The 21,744-nt window shown below is 36.5% G+C and overlaps 1 protein-coding gene across 3 annotated transcripts in view; it reads left to right on the top strand.

Annotated features, from left to right (window-relative positions):
- Nucleotides 1–21,744, top strand: part of FNDC3A (fibronectin type III domain containing 3A) — a 172,576-nt gene that overhangs the window by 85,647 nt on the left and 65,185 nt on the right. For 2 of the 3 annotated variants that reach the window (XM_055335945.1, XM_055335946.1), the window contains exon 4: nucleotides 9,787–9,863. In XM_055335945.1, coding sequence (XP_055191920.1) covers nucleotides 9,787–9,863 — 77 coding nt within the window. Of the gene's footprint in view, nucleotides 1–5,475; nucleotides 5,552–9,786; nucleotides 9,864–21,744 lie in introns of those variants that run through there. The other variant, XM_055335947.1, reaches the window with a different exon arrangement.

Below are 21,744 nucleotides of genomic sequence, written 5' to 3'. Positions count from 1 at the left end.
GTCCTATTAACCAATCTCTGGCTAATGTCTAGCCTCTTCATCCAGCTCATCCCCAGTCAGTCCAAAAACATAGCTGATTTTAGGATGATCCTCACATTTGCTTTCTATTGGCATGAACCACATAATGTAAAACCTTTATTAAATTGATACCTTAGGGACTCCTGGCCAAGCAAATCAGAGAGATTTAAAAGAAACAAATTTTGACTTGTGCCCACGAGTAAAGTTACAGGTTCTAATTCTTTGTTCCCCTTACCTTCGTGAGATTATCTGCATATGTCATTGTCAGTTACTCCCCAGCAAGGGATTTCTCCCATAGAGGACCTGATTACTTGCAGATGTCATTGACCTTTCCTAGGTCCCTTGACTACATGGACTTGCATCAGTTACAGTCTAAGCTGCATGAGCTTTAACACATGTTATTTAGATGTTAATTCAGGACTTGTACCCTAACACTGCTGCAGGAATCAGGATCACAGTCCTAATCAGAGTCAGTCTTTTGAAGGACTGGATATATATTTGTAGAAGAGTAGAATGAGATGTATTTCACATTCCTACTCTTAAATTCTTGTGATAATGATTTGAGCTGAATGAGTCTGCTTCTTAAATTTTCTAACATGCAAATGACCCAGACTTATTACAGTCTAAGAGCAGCCTTAATAAACAACTAATCTTGTTTGCCAGAAAGAATTTTATAAAATGAAAGTCAGCTCTTTCAACTTTTAATTTGCCTCATAGTTAGCAAGCCCTTTCTGCAAGTCAGCTGATTCAGCTGTCTTGCTATCTTAGCTGTTCATTTTGCATCTGTTTTTGAGGGTATTTGCTTAAAGTTAGACATTTATTGATGCATTACTGAATTTTATATATGGTAGAAGTCAGTATTAGGTTATACCTGCTTTAGTTTTTTTCAAGCCAAGGAATTGGGGCTATACTCTATGGCAATATGAGACATACTTGATCTGCAGAAGACAAAGACTAGCTTGACAGTAGTCCGTGGTGTCCTAATTTTAATCTTATTTCAGTTCATATAAACCAGAGAGATATTATGGTCCAATTCTAGAGAGGGCATAAGACCAGCCTCATTCCTTATTTTCTATATTAATTTTCTCTTTTCTTCAGTTTGTCAGCTGCTTTGTTTTGGGTTTGTTTTGTTATGTTGAGGATTTTTTAGTTTTTTTTGTTTTTATTGCTGTATTGCTTAAATCTCCTTTAGTTACTTTTGGGACAGGTTTGGATATTAAGTAATTCACTAACTTTCCCATATGATATTCCTCACTTACTAGAAACTCAGGGTCTTCATAAGAGTTTCAGTGAGATATATTTAGGTGCATTTTGCTTTGTTGCCATTATATGCAACTAGCAGATATTTGAGGTGTATTATGTGGGGTCTTCCATCCAAATGTTTGGTGCTTTTCTGTTTGTAGTTTAGCTGAACTTTGGTATTATTATACCAATTTTCTCATTCATTTTATAATTTTTAAGTGTTATATCCTAAACAAGAGAGGCAGCGTAAAGTAAAGGACACAGATTTCAAAGCTAGACCACCTAGTTCTTTTGACAGTTCTGGCTATGAGACCTTGCAAGTTACTTAATCTTTTTGTATCTTAGTTTTCTTACCCATAAAATGAAAATAATAGTTATTCCACTTCAGAGGATATTATACAGATGAAATGAGTTAGTATCTATAAAGCATTTACAACAGTACCTGGTACCCAATAAATGCATATAAACAATGTCACCCAAGTGTCAACTAGTGCTTGTATTGACAAATTTACCTGAAAATCAGTAGTTCAAGAATGCTAATAGCTGATGTGTTAAAATGTTATCAAAAAGTCCAAACACATTAAAAAAAAAAAAAAGTCCAAACACTTGCTGTGGCATTTCATGCTATTGATTTAAGAGAACTCTCTGCAAATTGTTTGATACAGTGTTGTGAAAATAAAAAGCAGATGCATTTTAAGTTTGCTAGAATTCTCATGTAATCAGGTAAGGGAAAATGAAGAATATGCTCATCACCATATAATGCTTTCCTGTAATTGTAATGTTCTTGATACATCCTTTCTCTTTATTCCTCTAGGAAAATTGTTTGATGCACATTCTTGAATTAACAATGTCTTTAGGAAACATGAAATATGTCTATTTTATATTGTCCTTACTATAACTGAAAAGTTCTTGAAAGTATGAACCACATCACTAATCCTGGGCATTGGAACTCTATGGCCACTGTGAGGATAGTTGAGGATGATGTTAGAAAGGTTGAAAATACTGAAGACAGTTGAAAATAGTGAATGACCAGTAGAGCAAAGAGCTGGTGGAGAACAAGATGGAAATCAGATAAAGAGTAGAAGTGGAGAGATAGCTTTGACCTAGTGAAGGGACAGTGATATCTTCCTAATGAAGGGAAGATACAAGAAAATAGTATCGAAATAGTTCAATTTCATGGTGACATACGTGGTTGAGGTCTGTTTTGGGGAAGTCCTTAAAAGGTGGTAGAGATCTCTGATAATCACTCTAGAAAACAAGATGGGCTATTAACCAGGGATAAATTCCTGAAAGGATTCCTGAGCAAGGCTGAGTTAAAGTCAGAGATAACTAAATTACAAACGTGAGTTTGTACCATTTGATTTCTACAGTTCACATCTAAGTTAATTATCTGGTTGAAATTGGGGACTTTGTGGGGAGGGGATATAAAAGGAAGACATCCATGGGAAAGGAAATCATGCAATGAAGGCAGTGTTTGATTAGAAGGAAAGAGAAATCATTATGAGAAAGAACAAATGTTGGAGAAGAAAGAGAAAATGGAGAGATGAAAGATAGATGTGGTGGCCAGAGACTGAAACATGAATGTCTGAGTTTTCAAAGATGAGATAGTGGCATTCTAAGTTCCAGGATGTATCTTTGAACATGGGTTACTAAAAACAGAATGGGAAGAGTTCAGGAAAGTTTGAGGCTACGTTTTTTTGGACATTGAAGTCATCATTGTGTTGACGGAGAAAAGCAGGGTAGAGGAAAAAAACTGTGAACATGGTGCCAGAGTTCTCAATAAATGAGAACGGAGCATGATAGCAATGAGAAGGGGTAGAGGGTGATCTCATATGACATGATCTCAAGGAAAAAGAAACTTCAGCATGAAACAGGAACAACAGGAGTAATGGGAAACAGCCTTGGGGTATCTGGAGACTGCTTCAGAAGAGGAATGGGAAGCCTCTGTTCCCAGGAGCTGCTAGAAAAATTGTCCTGGGGGAGCTGAGTTTCATTTAAAGGAAATATATCAACAGGTCTTATATGAAAAGGTTAAGGATATAGGGGAATTTATAATGGGAAAGGTTCTAGTGAGCATAATGGAAAAAATTGAGATCATCAAAGAGTCAAGAAATGGAAATAGCTGTGTGAGAAGAGTGAAAATGAGAAGGTGGGTTGCAGGGGCATGCTTTTTGTTTAAGGACTGAAGATCAGAGGCATGGTTAGATTTGCTGAGAAGCTGAATTGAACACTTATGAGCAGATTCTGTTGACCAGGACACTCTTTACTCTCAGGCCTTGTTCTTCAGGGCAGCCTTCCCTTCCAGTAGGAGCTTCGAAATTAACAATTACCCTTTGCCACTTTTGAGAATGGCCCTTTAGTGTTTTACTTTCTCTGGGGTGCCTGGCATATATTTATTGATATCTATTGCTCCAGGTTATCTCTTGCTAGTTAGTTCTTTCTCACCTTCTTGGGGGTTTGAACATGGTTTACATGTTTGTTTGTTTGTTTGTTTGTTTTTTAATTTTTATTTATTTATGATAGTCACACACAGAGAGAGAGGCAGAGACACAGGCAGAAGGAGAAGCAGGCTCCATGCACCAGGAGCCTGACGTGGGATTCGATCCCGGGTCTCCAGGATCGCGCCCTGGACCAAAGGCAGGCGCTAAACCGCTGCGCCACCCAGGGATCCCCTGTTTGTTTGTTTTTAACTATAACCTTATCATTAGATAATCCTGTCTTTGCCTCATTCTATGCTCTTGGCAAGTTACTTAACTGCATTCTGCTTCAGTTTCCCTACCTCTAAAGGATGCCTATTTCAGTTATTGTGAGGGTTAACATTTGTAAAATACTCCAAATGGTGCCTGGCACATACTCTGCAACATATAATTATTATTCTTGAAAACAGAGCAATAATAGTTACCCTTTATTGAGTGGTGCCAACCAGTGTGTACTCAGTACTTTTTTTAATTTAAATTCAATTAGCCAACATATAGTACATACTTATTCAGTACTTTAGTATATCTAATTTGGTTCTCACAACAATGCTGTGAGGTTATTTTAACCTTCTTACAGAAAGAAACAACCTCAAAGAAGAGCAGTAAATTATCTTGCTAAAAAATACTGAAGCTTTTATTAAATCTTCTGGTACTAAAATCTGTTTTTTTCCACTGTGCAACTTTTAAACAAATCACAATCATTATCATTACCTATTCATTTGTATCAGCTATTAATAGTTTCCTTAGCTTACATAGCATCATAAAGTAATTAAAAGACCTCCAAAAGTTCTTACACTTATAGTCTTCTTCCCCTCTGTTGTAAGTAACATCTTGGTCTCTTTCCTCTTCTCCAGAGTTTGGGGAGAGCGCTCTGATCCTGAACTGTGGCCTGTCTTTTTAAGATTTCATGAGCATGAGGGAGAATGCTGTCCACCAAGTATCTGTATTAATTAATGTCTAGGTTAAATCTTAAACATAAAACAAAATCAGAAATAAAGTAAAACCAGCGCTTAAAGTGGTAGCCTTTATTAACTTGAGAGGCAAATGCCAGCCTGAAACATAAAACTCATCTTAGAGGAACACATTGATCAAGCAAATATTCTATAGACAGTTGTACGCTGTGGGCATTCTTTAAGGATGAGCATGGAGAGTGGATCAAGTTACAGAAGGACATTTCAGAGCGAATCTTCTAGATTAATAAATGTTATATGTATCTTACACTTTATAAATGAAAGTAGGAGGCTGGATAATGAAAACTGAATTAGAAGATAATGCCTGTAATGTTACAGGAGGGAAATGGAAACAAAGAGAACGGTTTTACATCAAATTATTTCTGGGATGGGGGGCGGGGGCGGAATCCCTGCAGGGAGCCTGGTTCTCCCTCTGCCTGTGTCTCTGCCCCTCTCTGTGTCTCTCATGAATAAGTAAAATCTTTTTAAAAAAAAAAATTATTTCTGTACGTGTATTTTGATGATCCTTTGAGTTAGTTCAGGAGGAAGTCAGAAAGATCGTCAAATTCCAGGCAGCAGCAATAGAAACCATTTAATCATTTACTACAACCCAAACGCTGGCAGCGGGAATGTTTGCTTTTTTTTTTTTTCCTTGCTGTTTTTTTTCCCCCCTTCCCTTTCCGCGGGTCACAGTAAGTCACGTGGTAGGCACCACGTGACTCGGTCAAAGGATCTTTTCCTCTCACAGCTTTGCAAAAAAAAAAAAAAAGCGGAACCGTTCTCCAATTAAAGCTGTTAACGTGTACTACGCTGTTTCCTTGTTGGATTTTGTTCTCTGCTGCTACTGTAAAAACAAAATGAGTGGTAAGATTTGCTGATTGTTTTTGAGCATTCTTTTTATTTTCAAACATAGAAGGCATCGTATTAATCTAAAGTCATGCCGTGTGTTCTTTTTCAGTAGATGCCAAATCTATCGCAGTAAAAATATTTTAAATTGTGACCATGTAGTTATAAAAAGATTAGACTCTATTTGGAGATGGACTGATTTTATATTCCATGGAATATTCCTTTCCAGTGCCTTTATTTTGCTAGGTTTTTCTTTTTACCACTAAAATCTGAATATTGGCATCAGGTTATTTGGAAGCCATTGTGAAAGCTTGCTTATAAGGAGAATGTGTAGCACGTCAGCAGCCCGTTGCATTTTAAGAATTTAAAGTCAAATTTTTAGTTTTTTCAAAAAAAAAAAAACCTTCTTAAATGTGAATGTATGCTAATAAAGAAAAAGAAGAATTTAACTTACAGTAAATGAAATACCATCTTTATTAAATCATTGATGGCACTTCTTAAGAAATGGAGGTGAGGGGCTTCTCAAATTTCTAAAGACAATTGTTGACTAGAATTGGCTCCTCTTCTGTTAGGGTTTAGAATAGGAAACATGCACCTAAAAATGATTTTAATAGCTTTATGTTTTGGGGTGGATTTTGCTTACATCATGTAGATTATTAAGGAGCTACGGGGTATATCTACAGTTGTTCAGATATGGCTATTCTTGTGGCATATGTGCATTTAATGGAACAGTTTGTAACATTTGACGTCATTACTGGGACAAAATACCTGCTAACTGCATTTAATCAAGGTTTGTAGTTGATCTTTTAGTACTTTCAATATTTTATTCCAACAATAAAAGTATTGGTGAAACTGAGGAGGTAAACGAACATTTGCATCATTAAGCAAGGTTTTAGAGGTTGCTGCTGTAGACAGAAATAGCAACGGAAGCTGTGCTGTAAATACTGTATTCTAAATTGTATTTATTATGTTTTTTTAATGGGGCTTTTATGTGTTCATTGTTGAATGTTATTTCACAACAGTATTTTAGATATTAAATATGGTATCCATGAATTGTCTTTTAAAAAAATAACCATGTACCATTTCTGCCTCAAGATAAGAAAATTTACTTGCTTGGGTGAAATGATTACTTCACAGGAAAATGAGTAAATAATATTCCGGGACTGCAACTAGTAATGTATTTACTGCTGGTTTATTTTAGGTTGAGTTTGTTTTGTTCTATTTTCAGTAGTAAAATTTTGCTCTACTAAAATATAAACTATAAAGCAGCTTTCAAACTATATGGTTTGAATTTTAATTATGTAGTATTTATATCTTTAGTAAAAGAAGCAATCCAAAAAAAAAAAAGAAGAAGAAGAAGCAATCCAAAGTAGTTTTGCAATTTTAAATGTAATCAGCAATAATTTTTTTTTCCCCTCTGGTGGCTGAAAAACAACAAAAATCTATTCTGATGACTCAATGTAAGAATTAAACTTGACGACATGTGAAAGGAACCACAGTCCCTGGCACATTTAGTAGAAAGTCAAAAAATATTAATTTCCTTTACTAAGATTACAAATAGGATCTTCAATGAATTTTCTTTTCTGGTTCCCAGCTAAATTTCACATGCTATGAATAGTATCTAAGCCAGTTCTCCAGATTCATTCGAGTTTACTGTAGGTTTATATAAATTAGCTAATAGATATAAACCAGGATTTTCTTTACACTGTTCTCATTTTCTCTTGAGTCTGGCATAGAGAAATTAAAAGGTAAGTTTTGGATGAAGCCTTTCTTACCTAGGGGAATAAAACACCTCACAAGTTTTATTTTGTAAATTAATAGGTTAATGTTGCCTTAAATGTAGGAAAACTTTGTTCTTCCTTCCTCTCTTTTTAGTTAATGAAGGCTTTAATTTTCCTTAAAAGCATTGGAGCCTCAAGTTACATCAGTTGCCAGTAATGCAGAGTATTTTAATGTTTACTAATTATGTTGTAAAGATAATATCCTTAAATTAAACTGCCTGATTTTGTTTTTTTTGTTGTTGTTTTTAATTTTTATTTATTTATGATAGTCACACAGCGAGAGAGAGAGAGAGAGAGGCAGAGAGAGAGAGAGAGAGAGAGAGAGAGGCAGAGACATAGGCAGAGGGAGAAGCAGGCTCCATGCACCGAGAGCCCGACGTGGGATTCGATCCCGGGTCTCCAGGATCGTGCCCTGGGCCAAAGGCAGGCGCTAAACCACTGCGCCACCCAGGGATCCCATAAACTGCCTGATTTTGAATTCGTTTTCTACCACTAGGGCAAACTTAACCTCTCTGCCTTAATTTCCACATCTGGAAAATGGGAGTAATAATAATAATACTCACCTACTAGTAGAATGATTATGAGGAGAAAAAAGAACACAAAAGGCCTAGCATATAGTACATTAATCTTAGTTATATATAATTAGCTATTTAAAGAAAATATTCTGAACAACATGTGTTTGGTGGGCTTGTTTTAAATGGGAAGTTTTTTGAAAAGTTTTTTTTTAGGAGTACCTGGTGGCTCAGTTGGTTGTCTGCCTTCAGCTCAGGTTGTGATCTTGGGGTCCTTCATCCGTCTGTCTGCTCCCTGTGGGGAGTCTGCTTCTCCCTCTCCATCTGCCCTTCTCTGCACCTTGCTTGTTCATTCTCTGTCAAATAAATCTTTTTTTAAGTTATTTTTATAGTTGTATATAGCATAATTTGGTAGTCTGCCCCCACACAGGCACACAAGTGAGCTCCTTACTTCCTCGAATCCTCTTGAGTCTTTACCCTATTCTCTCTCTTCTCCCTATCTCTTGTTTCCTTCCTCCCTCCCTCCCTTTTCTCTCTTCTCCTCTCCTTCTCTCCCTCCGTTCCAGGCCTCTTCACTCTTTTCACCTTTCCTTCTCTCTTCCCTCCCTCCTTCCCTTATCATGGTTTAGCATTTACCCTCCTGCACCCACCTTTTCCTACGTCCTCTTTTCTCTTTCTTTCGCTATGTCTCACCTCTTTTCCCCTGCCCCCACCGCCAACCACTTTGTTGCTTGGTTGTCACTCCTTCCTGGGAAAGAGGAGAGTGGCTTTAATCTGGATTTGCTGTAACCCCCGTGCTTTTCATTTTGTTTTCCTGAAGTATTGTATAATGTTACCAGTGAAATTTATTTCTTTTCTGCTCTATTATTAAGCTTTTCATCCTTTTCTTTTATAACTGATATCCATTATATGTACTCTTCAGGGTGATATTCCACATATAAAAAGAACTCTTCCCCCATTACATTCTTCTTTAGATTCTTGGGTACATTTATTAAGAAATGAGTGAGGCTCTTTGAGATGGTTCAGTTTCAAGTTAATAAAAACTAATGAGTGAGGGTACAATGCAGTCTGAAGTTACAAGGAAAAAAGGATCTGAAGGTGAGATACTCTTTTTAAAAAGTTAAATGAAGCAAGATATTACTTACTAGAAAAAAACACGTCTTCCCAAAATGCCTATTTTATCCTACAAACGTTAAGAGAATAAATGAGATAATATTTATAAAAGTTATCTGGAAAGGATAACAGTAAAAATGAAAGAAAATATAGAATAAGACAAGCTAAATTTTCCCTTTTTTCTTCTTTAGAACTTTTTAGTGTAAGAAACAGTTATTCCTTGGCTAAATATACACATATACTGTTTTTTCTAACTTTGTTCTCAAGGCCCCACAGACATGACTTACACATTACACAAGAGGCTTTGAACACTAACAAAGCAAATTCCAAATTTCTAATTCTTTCTCTTACTGCTCTTCCCTCGTGACCTTTCTTTTTTCCTATTGGTCTTCAAAATTTTGCTTTTTTGTATCGTCATTGATTTTATATGCAAACTTTAGTTTGATTCTCCTCTAGGTCAGTGTTCCTGGATTTGCATAATCATAAGATTCACCAGATATATTTGTAAAATAAATATACTGACTTGAAACCCCACTGTAAGCATAATAAAGAATCTCTAGGAGAGCCTAGAAATCTGCATTTTTAAAAAAGCTCCCCAAGTGACTGTTATGACCACCAGACAGGTTAGCAAAACACAACTGTAGGTAAAGAATAATCAGTGCACTTTACAAGATAAATTTTTATGTTTTATAGCAGATGAACCATTTTAATTTATTTTCTTAGTAATACAGTTACTGTTAATTTGACTGTTTACTTTAGATGAGGATTCAAAGTGGAATTCAAATTATTTTCAACTTTAGCTTCCTAAGTAATGCTGGATTAACACATATTTCTGTGATCCATTCAGGTCCTGCTCAGGTTCCAATGATGTCCCCAAATGGTTCTGTGCCTCCTATTTATGTGCCTCCTGGATACGCCCCACAGGTATGTTTTTGCGTTATTTTTCTTCTTGTATCTATAGAATAGGGATCATAATATTACTATTTAACTTTATTTTTTTTTAAATTTTTTTTTTTTTAAATTTATTTATGATAGTCACAGAGAGAGAGAGAGGCAGAGACACAGGCAGAGGGAGAAGCAGGCTCCATGCACCGGGAGCCCGACGTGGGACTCGATCCCGGGTCTCCAGGATCGCGCCCTGGGCCAAAGGCAGGCGCCAAACCGCTGCGCCACCCAGGGATCCCACTATTTAACTTTAATTCAAATAAAAAGTACCATTGCAGAACTGAAGCTTACCTAGTACAGTATATCTTTGGTTAAATCTATTTCACGTATTTTAGTACATTTTGTATATTTAGAAAGGAGAGAAAAAAATTTTTTGTGTATATATATATATATATTTTTTTTTTTTTTTGGAGTTCGATTTGCGAACTCATCCCATCAAGAGCCCCCCTCAATGCCTAGTCACCCCAATCCCCACCCACCTCCTTTTCCACCACCCCTTGTTCATTTCCCAGAGTTCGGTATCTTTCATGTTCTGTCACCCTAGAAAGGAGGAAAAATTAATTGACAGGATCATTTGGCCTTGGCTTTTGAGTATTGAATTATTATAGAAAATTAATTTTAGAGCTTTATTTCCATAAATATGTGAGTAATGTAAATAATATCTTAAGATTCAAAGGTACCTACACTAACATATTTTTAACTTAGTCATTTGCTTGGAAGTAACCCTAGACAGTGTTGCATCTGTATTCATAAAATGTTTCACAGACACCCATAATAATTATATACCATATTTTGTGGTACATAGAAGAAAATTTAGACCTATAGACCTACATCCCTAAGAGCCAAGGGAATCAATATCATCACATATCTGTAATCCTTTCCTATGCACCACGTGGGGCCCTGACTTAAAGAATGAAATACAGCTAACTTATTTGCACATGCAAACTGAATTAAACTGTAAGGTCTCATTGAGCTTCTGTGTAGTATGCATTCATTGCCTCAAATCCTTTTTGGAAATAATTCAGTTTCTCTCTTTAGCACTGAAGTTACACTTAAATTTTGTTCAGGCTCTCCTGCTTCTTCCCTGGTTATGTCAGAATATTGATGGGATATTGTGGTAGATTCATTGCCCATCTCTCTGCAGCCCACTACTGTGAATGATAGCAAAAGACCATGTTGGTGAGGAGAATGGAAGTAGTATGAGAATTAGAGTCAGTAAAGCTGGATCCGTATCTTATTTCAAGCCCTTGCTGGCTGCCTGGCCTTGGACAAATCAACTTCCTTAAGTCTCTGTATCCTGACCATAAGATGGGATGGATAACATGTGAGATAATGTTTGAAAGTATTTGTAAACTTTTCAGATCCTATCTCTACTTTTGTTTGATATTCTGACAGTCTGCATTCCATGGTATCCTACTAGATCTGCTCTCTGATACGGACCAAACTCAAAGGCCTTTCTTCCAGCCTTACTCTTTTTGACCTCTAAACATTTGACACCATTGATATGATTTACCCCAAATTTCCTTGACATTATGCTGTTTTAATTCTTTCTATTTTTCTTGGTTGCTCCTTCTCAGACCTTTCTCCACTTCATAAAGACGATAATCTGGTCTTTTCTCTAGTGTAGTTCAGTTCAGCAAACGTGTACTGAAGGCACCATGTACTAAGCTCTGTTTTTGGTGCTACTGACAACGTATTTCAGTGCAACTGAAGAGTATCCTGCTGTTCTCACGTCTAATGGTACTTTTATTTTTATGGCAAATCCCTACCCTTCTCATTTCATTCAATCATGACCTTCTAGAAGTAGCTTTCCTTAAGTGTTTCCAGATGTCTCTCCGTTTAGGTTCTCATAGCACACTATATATGTATATATACAGATATATACATACACACACAAGTATATCTTTTTTTTCATTTTGTTTTATATATATGAATGTATATATATATATATATAAACGTGTGTGTGTATATATGTATACATATATATAAAGATTTTATTTATTTATTTGAGAGAGAGCATGAGCAGGGTGTAGAGGGAGAGGGAGAAGCAGACTGCTTGCTGAGCAGGGAACCCTATGTGAGGCTCCTCCATCCCATGACCCTGGGATCATGACCTGAGCCAAAGGCAGATGCTTAACCAACTGAACCACCCAGGTGCCCCATATATCCCTCTTTTAATGAATTTCTCACACTGTTTAATAATTTTTCTCTCCTGAGAAGGTTATAAACTCTTCCAGTTCCTGTACTCAGCAATATTCAACAAATAGTACTGAGTGGTCATAAATGTTAGGTAGTTTTCTAGATAATTGTGATATATCTGTGAATAAGAGGCAAAGACAACTGTTTTTCTGTAGTTAATATTCTTATGGGGAGAAGAAAACAATAAGCATATAGTACATGGATAAATTATGTAGTATGTTAGGTGGTAAACGATGGGGGTGGAAAAGGAAAGAAAATAGACCTGGTTATATTTTAAAATAGGGTAGTCAGGGATCCCTGGGTGGCGCAGCGGTTTAACGCCTGCCTTTGGCCCAGGGCGCGATCCTGGAGACCCGGGATCGAATCCCACGTCGGGCTCCCGGTGCATGGAGCCTGCTTTTCCCTCTGCCTATGTCTCTGCCTCTCTCTCTCTCTCTCTCTCTCTCTCTCTCTCTCACTCTCACTCTCACTCTCACTCTCACTGTGTGCCTATCATAAATCAATAAAAAATTTTTAAAAAATCATTAAAATAGGGTAGTCAGAAGAGGCCTGATTGGAAAAGTGATATTTGAACCAAGTCTTGAAGGACAAGTAGGAGTTACCCCTGGAGAGAAAGAAGATTCTGAAAACAGAAACAACCAGTGCACATGGCCTAAGATGAGGACATGCCTAGGAATGGCAAGGTGGTCACTCTGGCACTACTGTGTCCTCAAAGCAAAATAGTAAATAATGAAGTCAGAGAAGCAACAGGGCCAAATCATATAGGAGTCTTTATTTCCTCAAGGCTGACAGCAGGGTCTGTCATATGGTAGAGACTCCATGAATGTTTGTAAGTGAATCAAGTAATCATCCAAGTTGTTGTTCTCTATCTTTAGGTCAAGAGCCACTAAAATAACCTTCCTATTTTACTTCTTTTATCTTCACATTTCTGTATTCATAAAGAGCCTTTAGTTAGCTTGTGCACTCAGTAAAGTCTAGATTTAATGACATAGAAGGTCTTACACAATTCTGCCTTAATTTGTCTTTGTACCCTTCTCTTAATATGCCTAATTGCATATCACAGTTTTGTAGCCAAACATGATTACAGGCATACCTCAGGAATATTAATGGGTTTGGTTCTAGACCACTGCAATAAAGGAAATATTGCAATACAGAGAATCAAATTAATTGTTTGATTACCTGGTGCAATATAAAAGTTAAATTTATACTATAATATAGTCTGTTAACTGTGCAATAGCATTATGTCTGAAAAATGTACATATTTTAGTTTTAAAATACTTTATTTTTAGAAAATGCTAACTATCATCTGAGCTTTCAGTCAGTTGTAATCATTTTGCTGGTGGAGGGTCTTGCCTTGATGTTAATGGCTCATAATCAGGGAGAGGCTTGCCAAAGTTGGGGATTGGGGGTATAGCAGTTTCTTAAAAAAGGACAACAGTAAAGTTTACCACATTGATTGGCTCATTTTTTCACTAACAATTTCTCTGTAGCGTGTGGTGCTATTTGATATAATTTTACCCACAGTAGAACATCTTTCAAAATTGGAGTCCGTTCTCTCAAACTCTACTACTGCTTGCTTCATCAACTAAGTTTATGTAAAATTCTGTATCCTTTTTTGTTGTTTCAACCATCTTCACAGCATCTTCATAAGGAGTAGATTCCGTCTCAAGAAACCACTTTTTTTTCTTCATAAGAAGCAGCTCCTGGTCCATTAAAATTTTATCATGAGATTGCAGCGATTTAGTCTTATCTTCAGGCTCCACTTCTAATTCTCCCACGTCTTGTTTCTGCCCCTCCTGTTTCTGCCACCTCTCAGTTACTTCCTTCACTGATGTCCTGAACCCTTGAAAGTCATCTATGAGAGTTAAAATCAACTTCTTCCAAACTCTTGTTTGATGTTGATGACCTCTTCCCATGAATCATGAATGTTCTTTTATTTTTTGTAACCATGAGTGCTCTTCATGGCATCCAGAATGGTGAGTCCTTTCCAGAAGGTTGTCAATTTACTTTGCCCAGATCCATCAAAGAAATCACTATCTATGTCAACTGTAGCCATATGGAAAGTGTCTCAAATAATAAGACTTGGAAGTCAAAATTGTTCCTTGATCCATAGGATGCAGAATCGATACTGGGTTAGCACACATGAAAACAACATTAAAATCATTGCACATCTCCATCAGAGCTCTTGGGTGACCAGATATATTGTCAGTGAGCAGTAATATTTTGAAAGGAATTATTTTTATGAGCAGTAGGTCAGTAGGTCCAAACAGTGGACTTAACATATTCAGTTAACCATGTTGTAAACATATGCTGTCACCAGGCTTTGTTTTTCCATTTATAGAGCACAGAAGGTTTAACGTAATTCTTAAGGACCCTATGATTTCCAGAATGGTCAGTGAGCATCGGCTTCAACTTAGTCACCAGCTACATAGCCCCTAAAAGCAAGTCAGCCCATCCTTTGAAGCCTTGAAGCTGGGCATTGACTACTCTCTAGCTGTGAAAGTCCTAGAGGACATCTTCTTCCAATAGAGGGTTGTTTCATCCACATTGAAAAGCTATTGTTAAAAAAAAAAAAAAAAAAAAAAAAGCTATTGTTTTGTTTATCCACCTTCATTAATGATCTTAGCTCATCCCTCTGAATAACTTGCTGCAGCTTCTGCATCAGTCTTTACTGCTTCACTTTTACTTTCATATAGAGATGGCTTCTTTCCTTAGAACCTCAGGAGCTAAGCTCTCCTAGCTTCAGACTTTCCTTCTGTAGCTTCCTCATTTGTTTTAACTTTCTTAGAATTGTTTTAGCTTTCTTAGGGGCTGTGCTCTGGATTAAACTTTGGCTTAAAATGTGAGTGCTTTAAACCTTTATTCAGACATTTAAACTTTATCTCAGCAGTAAAGCTGTTTGACTTATCATTTGTGTGTTCACTGCAGGAAAACTTTTAATTTCATTCAAGAATTTTTCCCTTGCTATCACAGGTTTGCTTGTGAATGGTGGTGCAAGAAGCCTAGCTTTTAGCCTACCTTGGCTTTCAACATAATTTCCTTCCTGAGCTTAATCATTCCAACTTTTTATTTAAAGTGAGAGATGTACAACTCTTCCTTTCACTTGAACACTTCGAGGCCGTTGTAGGGTTATAATTGGCTTTATTTCAATATTGTTGTGTCTCAGGAAATAGACCTGAGAAGATGGAGCTAGATGGGGGAATAGCCATTTGGTGGAGCAGTCAGAACACGCACAACGTTTATTAGTTAGGTCCACCATCTAATACGGGTGCAGTTCATGGTCCCCAAAATAATATCAATAACATCACAGATCACCTTAATGAATATAACAATAATGAAAATGTTTGAGGGACGCCTGGCTGGCTCAGTTGGTAGAACATGGTTCTCAATCTCAGGGTCATGAGTTCAAGCCCCAAATTGGATATGGAGCCCACAGAAAGAAAGAGAGAGAGATGGAGGGAGGGAGGAGAAGGAAATATTTGAAATATTGTGAGGATAAACAAAATGTGACACAAACACCAAATGAGCACATGCTGTTGGAAAAATGGCACCAATTGACTTGCTCAACACAAGCTTGCCACAAACTTTGAATTTTTAAAAATGTGACATTTGCAAAGCTTAGTGTAAAGCAAAGCTCAGTAAAACAAGGTATGCCTATATCACATGTTCATTTGATGTTTTTTTCCATGGTTTTGTTAATGCTGTTATCTGGAGAATGTTACTCATTTGCTCATTTCTGCCTTTTGAAAATCTACCCATCCTTGAGGACCTATGTCAAGTTATTTGTACCACCTCTTGGTTATATATTACGTGCCACCTTGTATTATAATTGTAGAATTTCATGGGATTTTAAACTCCTTGAGAATAGGAGCTGAGCTGCCTTTTATTTATTTTTGTTCTGTGGTAACTCAGATACAGTAGATATTCCATAAATATTTCTCAAATAAGTGGGTGAACAGTAATCTTACTGGAAGGATCATATGAGGCTAGTGGGCTACTGTTATCTACCTTAATTTAAGATTAAACTATCTCTAGCAAATGTATCATTTTTAAGTACACGGGACTGACTAACCAAGAGACAAAAATCTAGTATCTTTTTTTTTTTTTTTTAAGATTTTATTTATTTGACAGAGAGCATGCGAGCACAAGCAGGGAGGATGGCAGAGAAAGGGAGAAGCAAACTCCCCACTGAGCAGGGAGCCCAATGCGGGGCTCAATCCCCAGGACCCTGGGACCACGACCTGAGCTGAAGGCAGATGTTTAACGGACTGAGCCACCCAGGCGCCCCTATAGTCATCATTATTGATATAATTTTACGTACTCACTAAGACGATTCTAGCATTTTAATATCGCTGTCAAGATAACACCCCATTTCCTAGCATACACAATTTCTAATGTTAGAAAATACTTAAGAACCAGGTTCTCTTAAGAAAAGCACTTAATAATTGTCTAAAACTTGACACATAAGGAAACATAATTGTCTTAGCAAATCTAAAGCTGGGAATTGAGCCAAATGTTAAGACAAATAGATGGCTAGAATAAAATTATAGGTTGTATTTGGCCCAGCAGGAACCAAATAGCACAAATACTAAATGCATGAATATCTATCATCTGTGGTCTTCTTTTAGACTTTTATGTACATCTCCCCTTGTAGCAGTGATCACCAATGAGGTGTCAAATTATATATTTGCCATATTATTGTGTAATAAAGTGCATCCTAATAGGATTCAGCAAATTTATGCATTCTAAAAAGTTAGGTCAGGCAAGCAAGGATGGCAGAAATAAAAATCCAGTGTTGGGATTGTTTAGCTCTATCACTGAGAAAATAATATGTACCTATGAGCATATTGGGGCAGAAAAGTTAAGGTTCCTAAAGATAGACAGGTCTTAATTTAAGATTCAGATCATGATTTAATGAAAGTATCTTTAGGACAAACATAAGAAATCATGATTACCCTAGGATATAACAATCTTCAAATTTGTAATGTTTATACCAGTGGCATGCCCCTATTAAGTTTAGAAGCACTGCAGATACTAACTCATCATTAATTCATACGTATATTTTAACTTCATTTTTAAGAGCAACATTAGACAAGGACAAGGTATCAGTAACTTTAGGAGTGGTTGTTTCTGTTTTTCTTGTTGTAGATTTGTAAAACCCAAACCTTCTGTTAGTATTAAAGTTGCTAGTACTGTATTGTACTTCCGTTGCATTCTTATTCAAGAAGTCTGCAATATTGTTTATTTTATAACCGTTGTACTTTCTTGCTGTATACCTTAGTGTTCTACTCAAAAGTAATGGAAACCTAGATTATTTTATTTTGTTGACCTTAAGTTTTGAAAAGAAGGTTGCTGTTACAAAGAGATAAAATGAGGGAAAAATTAAAAAAGATACCCTTGCCATCAGAAGGGTAGAGTTCCTAAGGACAACTTTCCCCCTTTACCACTAGTGAACAAAAATAGCTCTTAAAATAGACTTAATTTTTTTAGTTATATAACTTTTATTGCTGGATCAGAAAATGAATCATTTTTAGAAATTATTTTTTAAAAAAGCAATTTTTTATTAACCATGAAACTCTGGGAGTTACTATCCAATATGATAGAGGCCTAAAGCTAGTTAAAATGGTACATAGAAAGAACAATTGTTCTCTAGATGCTTAAACACAAAGGAATATTAATTTTGCAAATAAGTCAATGAAAACTATATTTAATGATAAAGAACAAATATAGTGTATTTTAAATATAGTTATATATTTTTCTAATCATGATTATATAGAAAACTTGGAAAGGGTAAGAAAAGGGTAGGAAAAAAATGCATTGAATATTTGTAACCTAGAGATACTCTCTGTAAACATGTAGTATATTTCCCTGTAGCCTTTTAACTACAAAATTACAAACATAATTTTAGACATAATTTTAGAGAGCTTTGTTTTTGTAGTTTAATAAGAAAGGGAAGTTTGTAAGAGATTGACATGCTTTAGTGGAAGCAGGAATATGTGCCAACTGAGCTAAGATATCAAATGGGGAAAGAAAAACTGTAAAACACACACACACACACACACACACAGAGAGAGAGAGAGAGAGAGAAATGCTGATAGGCATAGAAGGAACTTAATTTACTGGTAAATAATACTAACTTATAGTCCCTAAGAGCATTGCAGCACAGAATAACACTTCATATTTTAGTGATCTTTTCTTTCAAGAAAAGATTAGAGACTACCTGAATGAGACACCTGAAAAGCGGCCTCAAGAGTTCTCTCCTCCTGCCTCCCTTTAATGATTCCTCTGTTTTTTAATGGAATGTGGGTTGTTATGGTGATGAGAGGATATCTAACAGGAAGGGGATTGTAGATCTCATAATGTGAGGAAGGGAACTATATCAGCTTCAGGAAAAGTTTGAGATTATTCCTTTGAGCTGGACTTGGTATTTCATTTTGCCTTTATGTCAGTACACAGCAATGAGGTCGGTACTTCTTTCAAAAATTTCTACATACCATTCTGATGATCTCAGTCTTCTCTGTCTCTCCTTGGGATAACAGCCAAAAAAACATGCATTATTGTGTGTGTATGTACAGTTAGATATATAAAATAAATATCTGTTGAATGAATGGCCAGAAATTACCTATATTATTACCTAATAGCTAGAAGTAGGAATAATTTGGGGTTCAGGGTGAAGCCATAGAAGTAGGTTGCTAAAAGTTAAGCAGAAGCAAAGGTTGTAAGAATTGAGAAAATCACAGAATTCTAATATGTTGTTGTTCAGAGGGGGGGATGTAACATGGCATTCTAGTAGAACTTATGGAATACATTTATTTCTGGTCATATCATTGATTCAGCAATTTTCTTTGTGCATCTACCCTATGCTAGGAGTTTTCTAGGTGTTGGGAAGAAAATGGTAAGCAGGACAGATTTATTTGTCATGGAATGTATATTTTGGTGGGGAACACACACAATATAAAATGTAAGCATAACCTCCTTCTGCATCCTCTTAGTTATGTTTATGTTCAATAAAGGAAAAAGTAGGGCTCTGCTTAATTAGAAATTGTGTGGCATACGTGGTTAGGTAGTTAGATATTTGCTGATAGCCCTGTTTAATTCTGTTTTATTGTTTTTGTTTTAATTTTTTTAACATATATTAATTTGGATTATATTTTGTCTCTTTTTTCTTTTCACAACTTACTGATTTTATTATAATCGTCACCATTGGTGTACTCTGTTACTATAAAATTCATTGTCTACATGGTTGGCCATTTGTCAGCAGCTGGACTTAGCAGATAGTTTTGAGGCCCGGCCCGCAGCCTCACTCTGAAGTTACTAGCTGTTCAGATGGTTACTTGAAGTGGTACAGTTCTCCACACTTTCTTGGTCCTGGTCTGGCTCTTTTTTATTTTTTCTTAGCTTTCTTTTTTTTAATTGTAAAATATACATAACAAAAAATTTACCATTGTAACTTCAAATGTAAGTTCAGTAGCATTTAAGTATATTCGCTGTTGTACTACCTTCACTACCATCCATCTACAGAACTCTTCATTTTGCAAAACTGAAACACTGTACCTAATAACAGTAACTTCCCATTCTTCCTTCCCCCAGTTTATCTTTGTTTTAAATGTTTTTTCAACAGAAAAGTGGTTCTAATTTCATAAATAATTTAGCTTTTTCTTTTTAACTAGTGAGATCTCACTTGTGTTGTCACATTTAAAAAGACACTAGAGAACAGGTACCTATGGATTCTATGCCCACAAAGTAGATAAGACATGGAATTAAAGTCAAAGTACAAGAGTTCAAATACTAGCTCCTCCACTTACTGCCTATGTGACTGTAGCAAGTTACTTAACATCTGTATGCCTCAGTTTCCCCATCTGAGAAATGGAGATAATAATGCTATCTATTTGTAATATTGTTATGAGGATTAATAATTAATGCATGTCACTTGAGGGGAAGTTAGGTTATAGGGGAAGACATATGCATGTGTAAAGTTAACAAATAACTACAGTGTTACAAATGTTTAACAAATGATAGAATAAATATAATGAAAATGATAGGAAGGGGAGAGGTCATTGAAATTGTGGTGCCCAGGATAGGGTTCATGGAAAGCTATCAAAAGAAACCTTCCACAGACCCCTAACTCCCACATTTCTACCAGCATCTGGGGTTACATGCTCTGCTGTTTCATGTCAACTCACACACTCTTCCTTTTCATCTGGAATGGAGACAGCCTTTCCTGCCCTTGTCTAGACCTGGTGCCCACCTTGGGTCTTAGATCCCCTTCCCTTTTGCCTGCATTTTTCTCCTCTGTCTTCCATATCAATTTCTTATTGTCTGTTGGGGCATTCTCATTATTGTATCAGCATGTTGTTATTACTCTGGCTAAAAACAACAAAATGTTTTAAAGCTTGACTCCACTACTACCAGCCACCACCTTATTTCCTTATTCCCCTCAGCAGGAATAGTATTTCCCAAAATTGGGCTATTAGCTCTCTAATTCTGTTCCCCACTTTGTCTCTTAAGCCCACTCCAGTTAGGGTTTGCCCCTATAATTACCAGAACTGTTCTCATCAAAGTCCCAGTGACTTCCACATTGCTAAATCCAGTTAGTTCTTAGTCTTCATCTTATTTGACCTTTCAGCAGCATTTGACAAGGTTGATTCTTCCTACTTGATACACTTTACCAAACTTCCAGACTCTGCACTTAGTCTACTTCCTACCTTACCTCGTTGTCCTTTTGCAATTTTTTTAGAACTGCAGACTAGTATACCTAACTACCTATTCAACATTTCCAGTTAAATATCTTATAGACTTAACCAATTCACATGACCAAAACCTAAAACTCCAAATCTTCCTCCTCCTTCCCACCAGGTAACTTATTCTGCCTTACAGCCCTCCCCTTCACAATTGATGGAACACCATCCTTCCTGACTTCTTTTTCTCACTTCTCCAGTGACATCATCAGCTAATCTTGTTGTTCTACCTTTAAATATATGCAGAGTACGGGCCTCTTTTTACTACCCTGGTCCAAGCCACCATCTTTTCTTGCCTAGATACTGCAGTAGCTTCCTGTTTTCGCTGGTTTCCCTGTTTTGTTTTGTTTTTTCCCCTCCCTCGCCCTACAATCTGTTCACAACTCAGGAACCAGAATGATCCTATTAAATTAAATGTAAGGTTATATCAGCATTTCTCAACCTCAGCCCTACAGACATTTTAGGCCCAGTAATTTTTGTTGTAGGGGATTGTCTTCTGTGTTGTAGGGTATTTAGCAATATCCCTGACCTCTCTACCCACTAGATGGCAGTAGTACCTGCCCCCATTGTGACAACCAAAAATGTTTCCAAATACTGCCAAATGCTTGGTAGGGGGCAAAATCACCCCTGGCTGGACACCAGTGGCCTATATCACTCTTCTGCCTAAAACTGTGATGGTTCTCCCTTTCACTAATGTAAATGCTGAAGCCACTGATGCTTTTCTTAACTGGGAATTAATACAGTAGGTGTTTGTCTCCCTTAAAAAGATGTTAAAATTGTCCTGGTCATGTTTGTAAGAATTTTGTACCTAAATGCAATATATGGTTGATCCTAGGAATGCTTTTTCCTGCATTTCTATTTCACAGTTTATGTTCTTTCTACAGGTTATTCCCCCCCCCCTTCCATTATATGGAAAAGGAAAT

This window comes from Nyctereutes procyonoides, unplaced genomic scaffold (genome assembly GCF_905146905.1).
Source record: "Nyctereutes procyonoides isolate TBG_1078 unplaced genomic scaffold, NYPRO_anot_genome, whole genome shotgun sequence".
Classification (NCBI taxonomy): domain Eukaryota; kingdom Metazoa; phylum Chordata; class Mammalia; order Carnivora; family Canidae; genus Nyctereutes; species Nyctereutes procyonoides.
The sequence above is the reverse complement of the archived record's forward strand: the minus strand, read 5'-3'. Positions and strand labels throughout refer to the sequence as shown.